The sequence below is a fragment of the Psittacula echo genome, assembly GCF_963264785.1.
Source record: "Psittacula echo genome assembly, chromosome: 10".
In the NCBI taxonomy this organism is placed as follows: Eukaryota; Metazoa; Chordata; class Aves; order Psittaciformes; family Psittacidae; genus Psittacula; species Psittacula echo.
In genome coordinates, this window is record NC_137741.1 from 8,852,700 (window position 1) to 8,871,366 (window position 18,667).

Here is an 18,667-nt window from a genome sequence, read left to right on the forward strand (position 1 = left end):
GCGGACTACGCTCGCCAGGGTGCTGAGGCGCCGCCGCGCGCAGGCGCCGTCCCGCGCGGGCCGGGTGCTGTTTTTGACGGCGTCACTGGCGGCCGCGGCCCCTCGTCTGTGCCGGGCCCCGCTCGGCGCCGCGCTCAGGTAGGCGGCGGCGCGGCGGGACCCGACCGGCCCAGCGGTGGGCTGCGGCCGCCCGGCCCGGCCCGGCCTGGCTTGGCGTCGGTGCGCGGCGGACCGGTGTGTGGAGGGGCTGCCTGGAGCGGGGCAAAGCTCGGGAGTGCTGGGATCGGGGCTGGGACAGCCGGTGTTGGTCGCGGGGAACAAGTAACCGGGCGCTGTGGAGCGGCCGAACGAGCTCCGCGAGGGGCGTTCAGCACCGCGCCGGCCCTGGCCCTGAGCGCTGGCATTTGCCAACTTCCTTCGCTTCCGTCATCTGTCTCTGTGCCTCCGGCTGATGCAAGGTGTTGTGTTTCATAAACCTTGTTACTGTTGCTTTAACTACTCCGGCACCGCGCCGCTTTCCGTCTCAGGTGTGACGCAGTAACACCTGTGCGAGGGAAGTAACGGTGAGAAGGGGCTGGCTGCCCGGCTTTGAGGCGGGTTGGCTTTAGAAGTCACATTTGCTGGAGATCACAGCAAGGAAATAGTCTTTATGGGTTGCTAAATATGGTCGTGGAGGAGAAAAATGTTACTTTGGGAAGAAATTATATTGCTCAGTAGAAATAAAAACTTGCATAAAAACCCCAAAGTATAGTACCACTATAACATGTTTATTTCTGCTGTGCAACAAAGAAGCCACTGTAGGAGAGAACTGAGTTTTTACTTGGAATGACAGCACGGCAAGCTCTAGAGAACACTGATTCCTATCACTGCCTTGTTATTCATCTTTGTCAGTGCTCACTGAAATTGTTTTAGTCTAGGAAATCCTCTACTAAGATGGAAGAACTTAGGGATTTGTTTAGACTGGAATGGTTATTCTTTCTGCAACTGGTATTTATTCTGCTTCAGAATAGATAAGCAGGATGTGGTATCTCATATTTATTTTTATATAGATATATGGGATAACATTATCAACAGTCCATATGGCTGTAAGCTTTTACATCTCATGCTTCTGGTTTGCATTTCACTGAGGTTAGGAAAGTAGCTCTGATTCCCTGCTCCCTCCCCCCACTACATAAAGGTCGAACTCTGAATGTAATGGATATTTATTTTGCCTATAGAAATGTAAGAGGCCATGTCACTGACAGTGTGGGACATTCATGGGCCTAGGATCAGCTTTGCAGTTCAAACTGGGGTATAGAAGTTGAACTGTCACTTTCTTTTGAAAAATAGAGGTAATGAAGGTATCCAGTGAGGAGCCAAACCAGTGGAGCTGTGTGTATAGGGGGTGGGAGGTTTTTTTTGTATTTCAATCTTTCCTTCTGGCTTGGCCTGATGCACGGGAGATGTGAAATACCCTATTGTATCCTCCACTTATCCCTGCTGTTGTTGGACTACAACCCATTAGGATCATCTGGATTTGTTAGGAAGTTTGCAGGTTTGTGTCTTATTGATTCCTGCCCAAGGCTTTATTTTTAAAGACAGTGCCAATGTATCCAGCACCTTTGGCTGACGGGAGAAGCACACAGGGTCTTAGTTGGTCTTTGTCATCTGGTGGTGGCGAATACAAGCTGGTGAAGATTTTGTTCTGAGCTCAGTTTAGTCACTGGGTTCAGATTAGTCTTCTGTATTTTGTTTTACTTAAGGGATTGGATGTGACCTCAGCTTTAGTTCTGGCTCTGTGTGTGTTATTAATCTTTTGCAGAAATAAGCTGTTTAGCTGATGATTGAAATTTAGGAACACTGTACCTAGGTGGTTTTTTTTTTTTTTTTATTAAAGCCTTTTAGTCTGTTTAACCCTTTTATAGCAAATTATTTCTAATTAAAAAAATGCTCGGCTTTTGGTAACTGTTTTACACATGTATATTTGCTGAATGTGCTTACAGGAATGTAGTGACCCTGTAGTTGCCCTGGAGTTGGATAGCACAGATGCTGTGCTATCTGTCAATAAATTTGGTAAATTTAGCAGTTCTCAATGTTTTTGTAATTATTCTTTTTTTATTGCATTCTTGATATGAAAAACTTTTCTATTTTGCAGATTGATCATCTGTATAAAGTTAGATATGCAGTATTAGTGTGACATTCTGGTTGAATAAAAGATAAGTGACTTTTGAGGCAATTTATGAAGGCCAGCAAGTAATGGAAAATTATCATTGTTTGTGTGTTCCTCTGGGGTTTTTAAATTTTTTTTCATTATGCTGATGCCTACATAGTGAGGTCCTGAAGCTTTTGTTTGGGAAGGGAAGACGAATGTTTAATGCTTCATGAAGCCTGAGGTCAAGGTTGTGTATTGAGTAGAATTGGTTTTAATGATGCTAGGTTACTTGTCTGTCTGTCAGTCTGTGATCTGGATGGAGAAGGAGAACACGATAGCATTTATGTTGAGTTAGCCAAGGCCTATGATGAAATGCTGAGTTAGCTGGCGGAAGACTGACAGTGCAATCTCCAGCACAGGGTCTGCTGGTAAAACTTGCCCTTCCAAAATTTGTAAATGCAGTTGTATCAACAGATTCATTTATTTATTTTCTGTTAAAGGATTTGCATTATGTGACTTCATTGTTTTTCGTCTAGCACTGAGATGCACCAAAACTGGATTTGCCATGTTATGAAGCCACAGCCTGAATTTCTTCCTCAGTGGAGATCAGACTCACTAGTAAGGGCTAGGGGGCTGCCTGTTCTATGTTTGCCCCAGACTGCATTTTCTGTGGTTATGCAGAAAGCTTGTTTTTCAGTGACAGTAAATTTGCTGCTCTTATGATCGCTGTGTTCACTGAACTGTAGAATAATTCAATGGGCATGTTTTTATACCAAAGAGAATTCTGCAAAGCTGATTTTAGATCAGCAGTGCAGTTTTGGCAATATAGCCAGACATGTTTCTGATAGGTAGCAAATGCTGGTGCTGGCTGTTACCTTCCTCTGAAAGGAATGCTGCTGCTGAACACCTAGTCAAATGCAACATCATTTGATGACAGCAAGCAGATGTTATCGTCTCATGGGAGCTCTGGAATGCAGTCTTTGCCGTTTGGGCACTTGTTATTTTGAAGATTGAAGAAGTATGATTAAAAAAAAAAAAAGATTATTGAACACAATATGTTTTTTAAAAAACCTCAAATAACCCGAAGCAAAGCGCCACCCCTCTCCTGGTGTTCCCTAGCTGAGATTCGAGGAAAAGCACTAATGAAGAAAGAAAAAGATCTAAAGGAAAATGACAACCAAATTCAAAGTAGCCCTTTATAATGAATGGAAATGTAGTTTCTCTGATATTGGTACCTATGTTGATTATTAGTGAATATTTTTGCTTTATAAACTGTTATGATTGTCATTTGCCTTTTTTACAGAGGAGCTCCAAATATATTAGTTGAAGTTGATGGGGAAAAAGTGTCATGTTAGAAAAACATACAGTTAAGTACCATAATGTAAAGACATGAGACAAATATTTACTGTGTTTTGTAGGAAACCTAAATGGAATTGGAAGTTTTATATTTTGTCGTGCAGGTTTCTAGCCACATCAGCATATGTAGATGTTCTTATCCAAGGCTTGTGTATGTTTTCTGTGTTAACAAACAAGATTGATAATGAAGTAGAGCGTACATAAATTTAAACAAATAGGTGCTTTTCTCTGTGCCCTCACTAGAAGTAAGCTGGTGTGGGAAATAAAGCAGATGTCTGAAGGTCCCAGAACAATCTGTTTTGTCAACATAATCATCATTTTATAGAATCTTTAATGAACCATGATTTCTTTTGCTGTTTTGTGACATAGGATGTATAGCATAGCACACAATGGATTGGAAATTGTTCTACTTTTCAGAATTTCTTTTTTCCCAAGATAAATCCATAGTAAATTTTATTTAACAATTCAATATATTTAAATTTTAATTATAGGAAATGCATTAAGTTTCTTTTTAAAGTCTTTCTGTTATTTAAGAACTTTAAAAAATAATCAGAACATGTAACAATAGTGAATACTCTGTATTCCTGGTACAGGAGAAAAGAATAAACAAGCAGCTGCAGCCATACAGCTCTCTTCTGAAAGTAACCAGCCAAGTCATCCAGTAGTATTGTAACAAGTGAAATTGGTTCTTCATTATTTTTTGTTCTGTTTTTGTACTCCCAAGGTACTCTCTGAATTTCCTTGAGAATCAATAACTGTGTTTGAGAATACTTGAAAGGAGTGAAAGAAACATAAAACATTGTTTTGCTGGTAGTTGAAGAGAATTGGTTCCAAAAATCCTATTTTGTGTCTTCTCAAAAAACTCCAGTATGGTTTTCTTGACTAAGCTGTAGTTTTTGTGCACATAACAGTTCAGAATAACTGCACCTGCTGAAACGTGTCTTCAACAATGATGCTACAGACACATTTTAAATTTGATTGTAGATTTTTTTTTTTTTTTGCTAGCCTTGTGTTTGTGTGTGGTTTCAGCTAGTCTAAGAGCTATTTTGGCTGGCCAGAATAGGCATGTACCTAGCAAAGCCATTTGCTTCAAATATAAAAAATGTAATAGGAAACATGTACAAAAGAATATATTTTTCTTTCTAACGTTTTTCTTTTTCAATTCCAGAGTAACAGTTTGTGAATCAGTGTGGTTCTGCTGTAATGTCATGATTTGGGTTCTTCTGTTTTCTCTTTTTTCCTTGAGAGCAGTGAAATTCTATGTGTTGCATGTTGAAAGAATCTACTTTTACTTGCAGTGTGCTTTGAAAATGTCTGAAAATTCGAGTGACAGTGATTCATCTTGTGGCTGGACTGTCATCAACCATGAGGTACTCAATTTCAAATTAATAAGTTCTGTCAGTTTAAGACTAGCCATATGCAGTAAAATATTTCAACTATATAGGTTTTACATATCGAGAGAGTATAGAAGAGAGGTTTATAAATAAGAAAGCTACTGTTCAGAAATGTGCATCCTTTACTATAGCTGCTGTAAATTGTGTTATTGAAAAGAATTTTCTTCTACAAAGGTTTTACTTTAAAGAATTGATAGAATTTTAGTGAGATGATCTCCTCTGTTTCATCTTTCCTGAAAACGTTGTTCTGTGTAGCTTGTCTGTTGCTGCTAATATATTTCTTCTTTTCCATCCACCCTACCCACCCCCCAAAAAAACCAAAAGTATTGGGAATAGTGGGCAGGAAAAATATCTTGTGCAGAAGGGAACTGATTCCATGGCTTCTTCAAGTCTTTTCTACCACTGAGGTATCTAGTCCTAGCTTCAACAGGTGCTGTTTAGGAGCAGGCCTCTGTCCTTACATTCTGTCTGTCCTATTAGTTAAAAATAGGATAAAGACAAGTTTATGCACAAGGGCTAGAATATTAGAAGGCAGCATTTTGAAGGCTCATGTGAGTGCTATAGTTTGCACATAACGAGCTGCTTTTGTTCGTGACTGCAACGGTCTCTGTCGTTTAAGTTGAGCGTCTGAGGTCAGGAGGCTGAGGACTGGCATAAAGACATCTGTGAGATGTGCTGCCTCTAATCTTTTGTATTGCCTCAGTCTGCTTGCAGAATGCATATGCAGTCTGGAGAAAGATGCACACAGACCTACTGGGTCTTACTTGCATGATTTCAAGCACTTTCGTATGTGTGGAATGCTGTTCTGCATTGAGGAGGAAAGATATGGGGAGTTTAGAGGGTCTGGGGTCTCCAGAAATAAATGGCATTGCAAAGACTGGTCGGCAATCCCTTAGAGAAGGTTATGTTACAGAGAGTATGTAATTATGTATTCCATACCCACAATACTGGTTTTCCCAGGCTTTCTTGCCTCAGGTGGAGTCTGGCGGAAGCTACAGTGAGTGAAGGAATGCCAACATTTCATTAGATTTATTGAGAAATTAAGGTGGTGGAAGGGCAGGGCAACTCTCCTCACACCTGTACTGTAAGGTCAGGAATGAGCCCTCTCAGAGCTTCAAACGCTGATTACTGAGGATTTGCCATACTTATGCTTGAAGGGTCTTGAAAACTGTAACAGCCTGAAAGGCTCAGAGGTGCTAAGAGATTTTTTTTTTAAGAAAGACTGAGTTTTGAAGTGACTTTTTGTGTTTTCCAGGGACTCACAGCAGCTTTTCACACAAGTTCTGTGCAATTCATGCAATTCATGTAGTTCTGGGTTTCCTTGACCCTGTTGTGCAGGCAGGAGAGCGCAAGGCATAAAATATGTAGAAATAACCTGGATGTTGGCACCTTGTGGAGGAGGAATTGATATGGCAGTGCAGGACTGAGCTAGTGGCAGCAGCTAAGGGAATGTTTTGGAGTTTTTTTTCCCCATTGGGCAAACTATCACTGGAGAGATATCTTTCATAATGAAATATACAAAAGCAATCTGATTACTGTGTAAAGAAGTTGTGATGGTAGATTGTGTGACAGCAAGTGGAAAGAGCGAGCAGGCTCTGTGAAAGGCAAAAATCTGTTCTTGGTTCAAAATTCTTGTCTTTTTAAGACCTGTTCAGTTCATGTGTGGAGCTCTGTCAAATTTGTATGGCTTCAGTTGTGTTTCTGTCCGTCTTTTGAGCTCTGCCATAGCTTCATTTATTAGGCGTACTTCTATAAAGTCACTGTTGTTTCTGTATAGCCCTAATTTAATTTGAGTGTTTGTGTTTCCTACCTTCTGAAGTTTGACTAGCTGTATAAAGTGACAATGGCTTTATTAAAACAAAAGTAACTTTTAATTCCTAGTAGAATAAAGCTTGAAACAAGAGGAAAAAAGTGAACAATTAAAGGTCTGTTGGGATGGGCTCTGTTGTTGCATAGATGTCTACAGGCGAAGTGTGTGAATCTGATGGTGGTCTCTAAGTTTGCATTGTACAGATTAAATCAATACAGCCCATGGAGTCTAGAGAGCAGTAATTCTTCTGCTAAGATCAACACTTCTATTTGATGAAATGACTTGCTGTCTTGACTTTACTCACTGTATTGATTGTAAAGGTGTCTTCAACAATTTGCTCAGGTGTTGACCCTTGAAGTTAGATAAAATTAATGTTTTATGTTACTTTTCCCTAGCAGTGAGCAAGTCAGGCTGAAGTGGCTCAGGAGCTCTTAGTGTGGACCTCCAATATACTTTTCCCCTGTAGTCCTGAGGATTTTTGCATCTCTACAGATCTGGGCTGAGGTGTGGGTGTAGTAAAAATTTTTTTTTTTCCTTTTTTTTTCCTTTCCTTTTTTTTTCCTTTCCTTTTTTTTCCTTTCCTTTTTTTTCCTTTCCTTTTTTTTCCTTTCCTTTTTTTTCCTTTCCTTTTTTTTCCTTTCCTTTTTTTTCCTTTCCTTTTTTTTCCTTTCCTTTTTTTTTCCTTTCCTTTTTTTTCCTTTCCTTTTTTATTCCTTTCCTTTTTTTTCCCTTTCCTTTTTTTTTCCTTTTTTTTTTTCCTTTTTTTCCCCCTTTTTTTTTTTCTTTTAAGTATTTAGCATTTAGTATTTAACTTCGCGTTTTCTTTCCTGAGATCTCAGTCAGATTTTAATAGGTTACTTATAATTGAGTGGCGAATTTCTGCGGAACATTTGCAATTAAAATTGTAATACATAGTCAAAAGATACAAAGTGTATTTCAGATTGCTAAAGGAGTTAGCTTTTGAAGCCTTTTAAAAAGGCTTTAATGTGGTTGTAGAATATATCTTATGTAGCTTTTTGAGGTATCTGTTCTTCCTCAAGTACAGTCTCCTCTTAAAATCATATGTGTTTGCTTGAGTCCTGAAACTGATCTGGAAGTATTACTACTGCTGTAATTTCACACCTGCTGTGGCAAAAATAACTCCCTCTGTTTACAAAAACAGCTCTAGTTATTTATGGATCAGAGTGACTTTGTATTTTTCAGTTACATTTTGCATGTTTGTACTTTTCTACTAACCTTACTTGTGTTCCATCAGTTCTTCTAAACAAAAATTACAATATGAAAATTAAATATTTAGATTTGCCAACCATACTGGTTACCTTTAGGACCCTGCAGTCTTCAAGCATTGTGTATTTTCAGTGCCTGTTTTGCTCTGGGGTTGTTGCTGGCTGGCAGCTGACTAATAGCTGTGGCTCCTTTCTGGATTAAAGACAGAAATCCAATTTAGAGATTCTATAAATGTTTGTTTTCCTGGTGTCAGAGATGTCCTGTTAAAAAAGCCATTCAAATTTGCCAACAGGAATTGAGACGATTTTCCTGGTGGTTGTACTTAGTAGAGTACATGGTGGCACTCTTGGAAGTTCCATTTTGGGGAGGGTGTATGTGTTTGCATACAATACATGGACATGTGTGCAAGAATTAGATCCCATATTCAAAATATCCCATTTCTCTAAATTCTATTTAATAAGTAGATCTAATAAAGCTACTGGGAAATAGTTATTTAAAATACTCAGCATAGTTGTTAACTGATGGCTAATTTTCCTTATTTCCCCCCCCCCCCCATTGTCCTTCTCTGCCTTTTTTCAGTCATGGTCATAACACACCAACAGTTGTTTCCCTCTAGCTGATTACTTGATATTTCTCTTGTTTTCTTTGCTTAAAGTCTTCAATTTTAAAGGATATTACTCTTCTGGTTTTATTATTAGAGTTCTGTTTTCTTTGTAACCCTTTCCTTCTGCTTTACTGATGGAAATTTGTGATGTTCATTTAAAACTCTTCAACTCCAGGGTTCTGACGTAGAGACAGTGACTTCAGAAAGTGGAAGCACAAATGATAACCATGAGTTTGTTTCAGAAGAATACGTTTCTTTGCAAGAAGAGGAGCAACCAATTGATTTGCAAGGTAAGATATAAAAGAGGAGTAGTTCCAAAATACAGGTAAGTATCTGTTGTAGCATTGGCACAAAATTGGTATTTTTAATAGGGTTTGTAGGCCTCTGTCAAGAGTGCTTGCTTCATCAGAGGTGTGGAAAATAATCAGTCATCAGCTCTATAAAAGTATTTTTTTCTTGAAATAGATGAAATTAGTAGAATTAGTCTTTCATTTTGTCAATACTTTAGATGTGTTATAGAACAGTATGCACTGGTGTTGCTGGAAGATAGTTTATAGAACTGCTGTTGATAGAAGAGATATTCCTTAATAATATCATAGATCAAATAAGAGTAATTTGGAAGGAGCCATCAATGATTCTACACCTAAAAAAATGTGCTATGTTAGCGTTTATCGAGTTGGAAGTCTAAGTCTGGTGCATATTAATAAAGTGAAAATCCTTCCACTTTAATTACTAAATTTGATACTAAATTTTTTAATGTTGGCATGAGAACACAGACGTGACAGGTTCAGTGTGCAGTTGACTAAATTTGAGCTGGGCCGTGTTTCCAGATTCATAATCTTTCTTTGTACAAATAGGACTAGACAATCAAACTCCAGTGACTGTCCGGAAAATATTTTTATTATCCTAGCATATGGATGTACTGTGGTGTCGCTTAGAGTACAGTGTTGGTTTTTACCTAACTCTGCATTTCATTTAGAGGTTACTTGCATTATGATCAGTATGAGCATTTGAATTCAAGTATTCTCCAAACCGCTGTATTGTGTAATGACAAATTGGACTCTAATTTTTGTTAGAGAGTTATTAAAAGTGAGATTTAGTGTATTTGTAGAAAAAACTTCCCTCATATGACCAGATAATAGAAATCTGCCACAATTGTACACATTTTTATATTATATAGGAGTGGGCATAATTTGTGGTCACTGGTTTTAATCCCATGTTTGTTTGTTTTTTCCTCTTCATATAGCTCAGTGCAGCAATGATGAAGAGATACCAGTGGTAGATAATACTCTTTCTGCTTTTGAGGAAACTCAAATAGTTCCAGAGGTAAATTGCATTATGTTGTCAAAAGCTTCTGTAAGCCCCATGTGACAATACCAAGCAATGTTTTGGAGGCATTAAAATAAAGATACAGATTTTCCTTTTTTTTTTTTTAAACCATTGAGAATTCGTGCTATTTTTCAAGATTATTTTGTTGTATGTATCTGAGTATTTTTTACATTGCCCATTTCCCTAGGGAAATAAAGAAAAAATCCCTGATGATGGCTCTGGCATTGGAACTATTAGTGATGATTCTGACATTGTTACACTTGAAGCTCCAAAATCAGAAGAAACTCAAAGTCAGGAGGAAGCTCCAGCTGATGGTGAAGAAGCTCGAAGTTCAGAGGATTTTAACATGGGTTCCTCCTCTAGCAGTCAGTATGCATTTTCCCATCTAGAAACTGGTAAGGACAATAAATTACTAAGCAACTGTGTGCAAAAATGTCACCAGGAAAAAACCAAACCAAACCAAAGCAGTCTTTGCTTAGGGAACCTTCTCTGTGTGGAGAGGCGAAAAGATAATCAGTCTTGTTGAGTACATGTCCAAGTATTTGCAGTGTCTAGAAGAACTTTAGTTACCCTAAATCTGAACCTTTGTCCAAAGGTATGTCTGCAGCCTGTTTATTTGAAAGCATTCTCTCCTGATAAGTGCTTGCTATTTTAAAGTAAATTGCTAGCATATTTTTGAGAATTAAAATTACTTTTAGTTCATAGAGTAATTGTAGGTTTTCTCTTGGCAATTTTAAAGGCTTTTACAGAGCTGACATAAATAACTAGCAGCTGAGAGAGAACTGACTTTTGGGGCCATGAGGACTAATAGCAGCATGACTACAAAAACCTTTTCTTACCTTCATAGCTACGAAGAGTGTATATATATTTTTTAAGATTCTCACAGTACTTGGCAGAAATATACAATGCATTGTGTTCAGGAGGAAGGATAAGAATATTTGGCCAATTAAACCCAAGAAAAAACCCAACAAACCCAAACAAAAATACTTACTCTTGTGTTACCCTTCTCTAGTTCTCTAATCTTCCTTTTTAATTCTGTTTTGCTGCTTATTTTTAATCTTTTCTGTTCTCTTTATTCTCTATAATACTTTTATGTTAGTGATTTTTGGTTTTCAAAGTGAGTTTATTACAAGAGCAGGACTTTTCTTAAAATACTGTTTTATTTTAGAAGTAGAATAGAACATTGTTAAACGTTTATCTGTCTGTATAGTATCCATTTGAATCAGAAAATGACAGCTTAGCATCTAAATACGACGAGTGATGATTCACAGCAAAGCTGTCACCTTCTTAGTCTTCTGGAAGATTTAACTTCATTTTGAATTTAAAATTTATTGACTTTTCTTTTAGGACAGAATTCTAAAAATGTTTTTTTTTTTTACTTTTTCCCCCATGTTCTTGTACACTAAAGTCAGTTGGCTGGAGGAGCTGAGGAAGATTCCTGATTGTGTAAGGGGATGGGGAAATGAGGTGAAAGAGCATGTGTCTCGCAGTCTTCCTTTCCAAGGTGGTGTGATTAAATCAGATCAGCTTGTGTAAAGCTGATTGCTTATGGCTTGCATGAAGTGTTCTTAAAATTAACAGTAGCAATCTGACTTGATCTTGTAGTAGTGATATTCCAAACAAATGCGAAAAGCCGGTCCTCATTGAAGGATTTGGCTAAGCTGCCGGTGTTTTATTTGCTTTTTTGAAAATTGTTAGACTTGCATATAGATTTGGAATGGGCATCAGTAAGCTTTGTAATACATTTTAATATGTGTGCTTGACTGTTTTAAATGAATGGTTCTTGTTGGATTCCAAATCTGTGTGACTGCCAAAAAGAATTTCTTCCTCCTCACTGAAGCTGATTTCAGCCTGGTCTTTAATGCTGTGCATTTGATTGACCATGTATTACAGAAAATGGCTGGAGTACTTTTGCATTTGTTTTAAATGCCAGAGTTTTAGCAGTCAAAGTTTTCATGCGACTTTTTTGGTGATGAAAATCTTTGCCATTCACTGTTTGTTGAGTTTTCTGTTGAGTTGGAAAAGGATGAGCTTCAGAATTTCCTTATATAGATACTAAAACTTTTAATTGCAAACCAGTTCCTCCTTAGGCTGTCTTCACCGTGCAAACAGGAATGTTTTAATATTTCTTCATGAATAAAGTTAACTAGAAGAAGCTCTCATATGCTGAAATAAACTGCATCTAGGCTTGAGTTGTGTCTGTGCAGAAATGTCAGAAAGACAAACTGATCACTGACATTGTTACTTCATGTGGTTTCTAGTGTAGATCTGACACTGCAAAGTCATAGCAGAAGCTAGAAGTTTTGCACTGCTATTGTGGTCACACTTTGTTTCATTTATACCCCTTTTCATCCTGTGAATGTTAGAGGGTGCAGCTTTGTACTGAATTCTCACAGCAGCTGTAAGGCAGTGTCATTCTTGCCTGAAAGTGTAATGGTGTTGACAGCTTGCCAGTAAGTGCTTTTGAATGGCTCTAAGTGTCTTACAGCTTTTTCTCTTTGCTTTCTGATTGTCTGGGGTTTTTTTCCTCCTTTCCTATTCTTTGTTGTCCAGTGTATATCAAAAGATTTTTCCATTTGGCTAGAAGCAGCTTGTTGTTTAACCACTTTTGTATTCCATGTGTGTAAGCTTCTTTGGTTGTTGAAAAATCCCTAAAAAACCCCAGTAAGTGATGGTAACATCTTCACTTACTACGTATGTCCTGAATAATCTTTTATAATGTCTGACATCTGCATTCTAGTAAATTCTAAATACCTCTCTCCTGACTAATTTCAGAATGCTTGTCTTCATTGTGCAGGGTTGAGGAAGTATGCATCTGCTTCAATGACTGATTCTAAAATACTGTCCTTATCTGCCAAGCTATATAAATTTGTTTAAACAACCTGCATGTCAATTAGTGGTTAAAATGATTTATCTTTATTGCAGTGTCTGCTTGGTCAGTGTGGTTTGACTGACTGACTAAAGTGGATTATTTTCATAGGAGGGGAAGTTATCTTTCATTATGTGACATGTTTCTTGTCCCTGGAGTCAGAAATCAGATGTGTATTCCAGATACTAATCGGTAATCTTTTCTGGGGTTGATGCAATCACTTCTATTAAGTTGGAATTTATTTTAAGTGAAGGATCTGAGATGGTAATGGTTTTTATAGATAATGGCCAGCACTGCTTGGCATTCTTGTCTGTTCAGTGGTATGTGCATGGCTTTGCTCAAACAAATGATTTTCAGTTGTGAAATGTTCAAGGACAGTAACTCTGTATTTGTATTTCTACATTTGAGTGATGATCTCTGGGATGAGAATGAACAACCGTATATCTAGAAGGGGCATTAGCATTATGTAATTGTGGGCATCAAATTTAGTGTCTGAGCACTAGCACTTTGTCATGTGCTGGAGGCTTCATTGATCACACTGAATCTATTTTGGGCATGTGAATTAGGTACATGAACACAGATATTTGAAAGCTGCTTTTTCACCCTGCTACTGCTTCCCCTGGATATTTGCCTTACTCTTGAAAGTAATACTTTCAAAAGAGAGAGATTAAGTAATCATTACTTACATACTGGATTATATACATTTATTTACAGTACATGCAGCAGGCATTTGTACCACTAAACAAGAAGCAATTACAGCTCTGTTATTATTTTCCCAGCTAGAATACATGGCTTTTGGGCTATAGGAATGTGATCGTACAAATGGTATTATAAACAACGTTTTACAAAAAGAATAGAAGAGGTTTTTTTTTATGGTTAGAATTGGGTCTTATCTTAAATCTTGGCCAATTCAGCCTTCCAAAATTGGTAGGTAATGAAAGTGTTTCGGATTCAGACTGTTAGAATCGTATCATACCATCAGCTAGGTTGGAAAAGACCTTTAAGATCATGAAGTCCAACCTTCACCCCGAGACTGCCAAGTCACCACTAAACCATGTCACTAAGTGCCTCATCTGTACATGGTTTCTGAATACTTTAAGATCAGTGATTCCACCACTGCCCTGCGCAGCCTGTTCCAATGCCTGACCACCCTTTTGGTTAAGAAATTTTTCCTAATATCCAGTCTAAATCTCCTCTGGTGCAGCTTGAGACCCTTTCCTCTTGTCCCATCACTTGTTACTTGGGAAAAGAGACCAGCCACCTCCTTTCTCCATCCTCCTTTCAGGTAGTTGTAGAGTGATAAGGTCCCTTCTGAGCCTTCTCTTCTCCAGGCTAAACAACCCCGGTTCCCTCAGCCGTTCTGTATCAGACTTTTGCTCCAGATCTTTTCCCAGCTTCTTTGTCCTTCTCTGGACCTGCTACAGCACCTCAATGTCTCTCTTGTAGTGAGGGAGTCAGAACTGAACACAGGATCAGTAAACAGATGCCAAGTAAACAGGGATGATTGCTTCCTTGGCCCTGCTGGGCACACTATTGCTGATACAGGACAGGGTGGCATTGGCCTTCTTGGTTGCTTGGGCACAAGCTGGCTCATGTTCAGCTCTGTAAGTCAGCAGCAGATCCTTTTCCATGAGCAGCTTTCCAGCCACTCTTCCCCAAGCCTGTAGCATTGCAAGGAGTAATTGCAGCCCAGATGCAGGACCCAGCACTTTGCCTGTTGAACCTCATACCATTGGCTGCAGCCCATGGATCCAGCCTGTCTGGCTTTGCAGAGCCTTCCTATGCTCCAGCAGATTAACACTCACAATCAACTTGGTGTCATCTGCAAATTTAATGAGGGTGTGTTTGATCCCCTTGTCCAGATAATCAATAAATACATTAAAAAACACTGGCACTAACACTGAGCCCTGAGGGACACCACTAGCAACGAGTCGCCAACTAGTTGTGACACCATTTATCACTACTCTTTGGGCTCTGCCATCCAGCCAGTTTTTAACCTAGCAAAGAACACACCTATGCCCAGGCCATGAGCAGACAGTTTCTCCAGGAGAATGCTGTAGAAGACAGTGTCAAATGCTTTACTGAAGTTCAAATAGACAATGTCCACAGCCTTTCGCTTATTAACCAAGTGGGACACCTTGTTGTAGAAGAACAAGTTGGTCCAGCCCTTCATGAATCTGTACTGACTGGGCCTGATCTCCTGGTTTTCAAACCTCACATGCTGTGTGACCTCATTTAGGATGATCTTCTCCATGACCTTCCCCAGCGCTGAGGTCAGGCTGACAGGGCTGAAGGTTTTGGGGTCTTCCCTCCTGCCCTTTTTGTAGAGAGACCTCATGCTGGCCAACCTCCAGTCCCCTGGGACCTGCCCACTAGACCAGGACTGCTGATAAATGGAGAGTGGCTTGGTGAGCTCCCTCCTTAGGAAGGGACAGACACAGAAGCACCTGGGTGGTTCCTTTCCTGAGCAGCAGTAGTTGAAAATGGCTTTTTTGAAAGGTGGGTAAAGATGTTTGCAGGTAGTATATGGTAGATATTAAAAGTAAACAAATTTACATGTTTAAATAAATGTGCAATACAAACCTTTGGGTATTTATAATACCTGCATTAATGGAACTTTAATGGAATTTTGTCTGCAGCTGCATGTAGATCACAGAAGGATTTTTTTTGAGAGAATATAAGAAAGCCATGTCTATAGCTTCTTAGGAGGCTTTCTTTTAGCAAGCCTTTATGTTGCTCTTTCATTATTAAATAGTTCAGTCACAAAATCTGTAAGAAAATGAAATCAGAATTCTTAACCTTTTTACTTCACAAGAATTTGCAGAGACAGTGTATGAGGCAGGATTGTCTGAAAGAAACATTTTCTAATGAGTGAATGGTACAGTATGGGGAAATACCACACAGATTTTTGCTCATGATTTCTTGATTCTCTGTCTTTTCCTTTGAAAAAATGAATTTTTAACTGTGGACATCAAGCATTCCTTGCATAATAGCCAGCATAAAATATTACATTGACAATTTTTGTTTTATTAATGTTCTCTAAGATAAATTCCAAATAGATGTTGCATAAATATGATGGATTTTGGTACTCAAATTGATTTTTTTAAAGCAACAATTAATGCATTTTGAAGCATGTTTTGTTCTGGTTTTCAGTTTTTTCGTCTCAGGCTAGCAATGATGAATCAAGTAGTGATGAAACGAGCAATCAGTCCAGTCCCACAGTACGAAAACGTCGGGCTAAGAAGAGGCTGATCCCCAGCTCCGAGGCTGAGGAGGGGTCACCTGCTGAACCAGAGTCTGAACCTCCTGGGGAAGAGCAGCACAAACGCCAGTTCAGTAGTGGCCTTAACAGATGCATCATACTGGCTTTGGTGATTGCAATCAGCATGGGCTTTGGACACTTCTATGGTGAGTTTATAGAAAACAAAATACACAGAATTAACATCTAATGTAAAAAATACCATTTTATTGTGACTCTGGTTTTTCAGTGTTCTCTGCTAACAGTCGAAACCTAAAAAAGAGAAAAAGCAACTGCCAAATGTATGGATAATATAGAGAGGCCCTTCAGCAGTGCAGTTATATTTAATATATGCTAATTTAAAATTAAAGTAAATAAATTAATTTTGGTTGCCCTTCCAGACGGAAATTCCTTACTGTTCTCATGCTGCAGTGTGTACCCTTCATTTTTCCGTCTTTCCTTTTGAAATAAATTTGGGATAGTGCTTTACTATTCGTAACAGCATTCAGAGAGTTATTTCAGGCTTCTGCCCTATATGTACTCATTGGTAAATGTACCATAAAAAGCAAGGCATATTTTTTACGAGAGTCCATAGTATCACTATTTTTCTCTCTCTGTTTGAGAAAAATATGCTGTAGTTGTCTTTGCAATTCCAGAGTGGTTTAGGGAATGCTGGAGAGCAGCAATTTTTCTGTGTTCGGTGCGTTGCCTAAAGTTGAGCATTACACAGGTTGTTACTACATTTAACAAAACAACAGAACTCATTCCAGACCTAAATCTATGTAGTGGAATCCTGATCTTCTAAGATGCCTGTGTAATGATAAAAATTTTAGAGGGCATTTATTTTCAACAGTGATATTTCCTAAGTAGATTTAGTTTTATATGGAAGTGTGCCTTCCTAAGACTTGTGATTCAGTTTGAAACTGGGAATATGATTGTAACTGCATTTGATTATGGCTAATTGTTAGGGGTCTAAATTTTGACATTTGAGATTTATACTAATTTTCACTTGGCACTTTTTTTTCTTAGGTAAACCTGAAGGTAAGTCATGAGTGGATGCTGTGTTTGCATTCAGATTTACTTTATAAATAGTGTGTATGTGTACACATGCATCCATGTATGTATGCATACTTATATTAAAAAAAAAAAAAAAAATCAATTCTTAGGAATTACAAGTATATGCAGGATTGTAGGAATGACTAATCCAGTCATGTAAAATACTATGTAGCAGTTGCAGCTAGTAGCTGATGTAAACACTAATGTCTATTGACATGCTAGAAGCAGAGGTAAATGGAAAAGCTAAAGTTAGGAAGCCCTTGCCAGAAAAATGTCTCCCTATGGAAAAGATACTTCTTTTTTTATTTAACCAAGATCTGAAAAAGGGAACATTGCTGTATTGCTGGGGATTTGGATAGATTACTTACAAAACCTAAAGGGTACTGTGACTTGGAGTACCAGCTGGGAACACAAACCAGTTAGTGAGGGATGGTACCTCATTACATGCATTTTCAGTGTCTTTGATACTCTGTGTTGCCTGATGTCTTTTTTGCTTTAATGTCTTGCTGTATGTACCAGTTAGGATTATTGATAAGGAGAGAAACAGTTTCAAGTGTTTTTCTGTAATTCAGGCTCCTGTTAACATGAACTCTAATGAACTAAATGATTCTTCAGATGCAGTCTTCAGGTTCTTAGGATCTATGGAATTCTTCAGAGGTATCTATAAAACATAAATACGGAAATCAAATTTACTGTCGGCATACTCAAATTCACTTACACAAGGATTTGTGCTCACAGAGTTTATTAGGACTCTGTAAACTTAAAAAAAATCAGTGCTGCAAAAACGTTGCTTTCCCTTAGCTGAACCAGGGTTCAGCTGGTTTAGTAGAGCACTGTCTATTTTTAAGTTCATACTTGACAATACATTAAATAGAAATTTAGAGCACAAAAAATTCCTTGGTGTAATAGTAATTATAGATTTTTTTCTGTTTAATAATACATCCCCCTGCCTTTAAATACAGAGATAGAACTCTGCATATGCTGCACTGGTTTTGAAAGAAATACCTAAACCTTGCTGTTGCCGTCTTTTGTAGGGTCAATTCAAGAGAATCTTTAAAGCAAAGAAATAGAAACTGCATTAGTGTTAGGATTTACAGAATATGTGGATAGGTAAAAAAGTACCAGTAAATAAGTTTTACTTGATGGAAAAAATTGGTGGCTAGTACAAGGAAGAGATCTTTTCCAAAAAACTATGTCTCAGCCTTTATCTGACAATTGAAAAATAAGATATTTACTTACTCTTTAGCCTTCACTCATTACAAGAATGACAAAACAGGGCCTGCAAATACTTCCTGCCTTGTAAGCAGTGTGTAATAACTGTGTTTCTGCATGGAAATTTAAATACTGTGCTAATGTCCTCTCATTCATGTAACTTAACAGTAAATGTTGTAGTTCTGAAGTGGATAATGCATGGACTAATGGTCTCCCTTTTATCCTGGTTGGCTTGCACATTACTAAAAAATGACAGAAAAGTTGCATGTATCCTTTCCTACAATAACTTCTTTTGTGTTGTATCTAACTTATTTCTATGTAGTGTTCCAAAATTCCTTCATTTGCTGTCATCAGAGAAAAGAAAGTGTAATAGCGAATTTTTTGGGTCTGTTTGAGAAATCGTTTATCTCTGGGAGAAACAGAATCAATACGTAACAATCT

At 38.2% G+C, this 18,667-nt stretch overlaps 1 protein-coding gene across 5 annotated transcripts in view; it reads left to right on the plus strand.

Moving 5' to 3' along the window:
- The window catches only part of CCPG1 (cell cycle progression 1), a 25,136-nt gene continuing 6,469 nt past the window's right edge, over positions 1 to 18,667 (plus strand). The window contains exons 1-7 of one of the 5 annotated variants that reach the window (XM_080626009.1): positions 1 to 234; positions 4,786 to 4,857; positions 8,698 to 8,812; positions 9,769 to 9,848; positions 10,039 to 10,246; positions 11,260 to 11,355; positions 15,874 to 16,128. In XM_080626009.1, the coding sequence (XP_080482135.1) occupies positions 4,798 to 4,857; positions 8,698 to 8,812; positions 9,769 to 9,848; positions 10,039 to 10,246; positions 11,260 to 11,355; positions 15,874 to 16,128 (814 nt within the window). In that variant the 5' untranslated portion in view covers positions 1 to 234; positions 4,786 to 4,797. Of the gene's footprint in view, positions 459 to 4,785; positions 4,858 to 8,697; positions 8,813 to 9,768; positions 9,849 to 10,038; positions 10,247 to 11,259; positions 11,356 to 14,959; positions 15,220 to 15,873; positions 16,129 to 18,667 lie in introns of those variants that run through there. The other 4 variants (XM_080626007.1, XM_080626006.1, XM_080626008.1 and 1 more) reach the window with 4 other exon arrangements.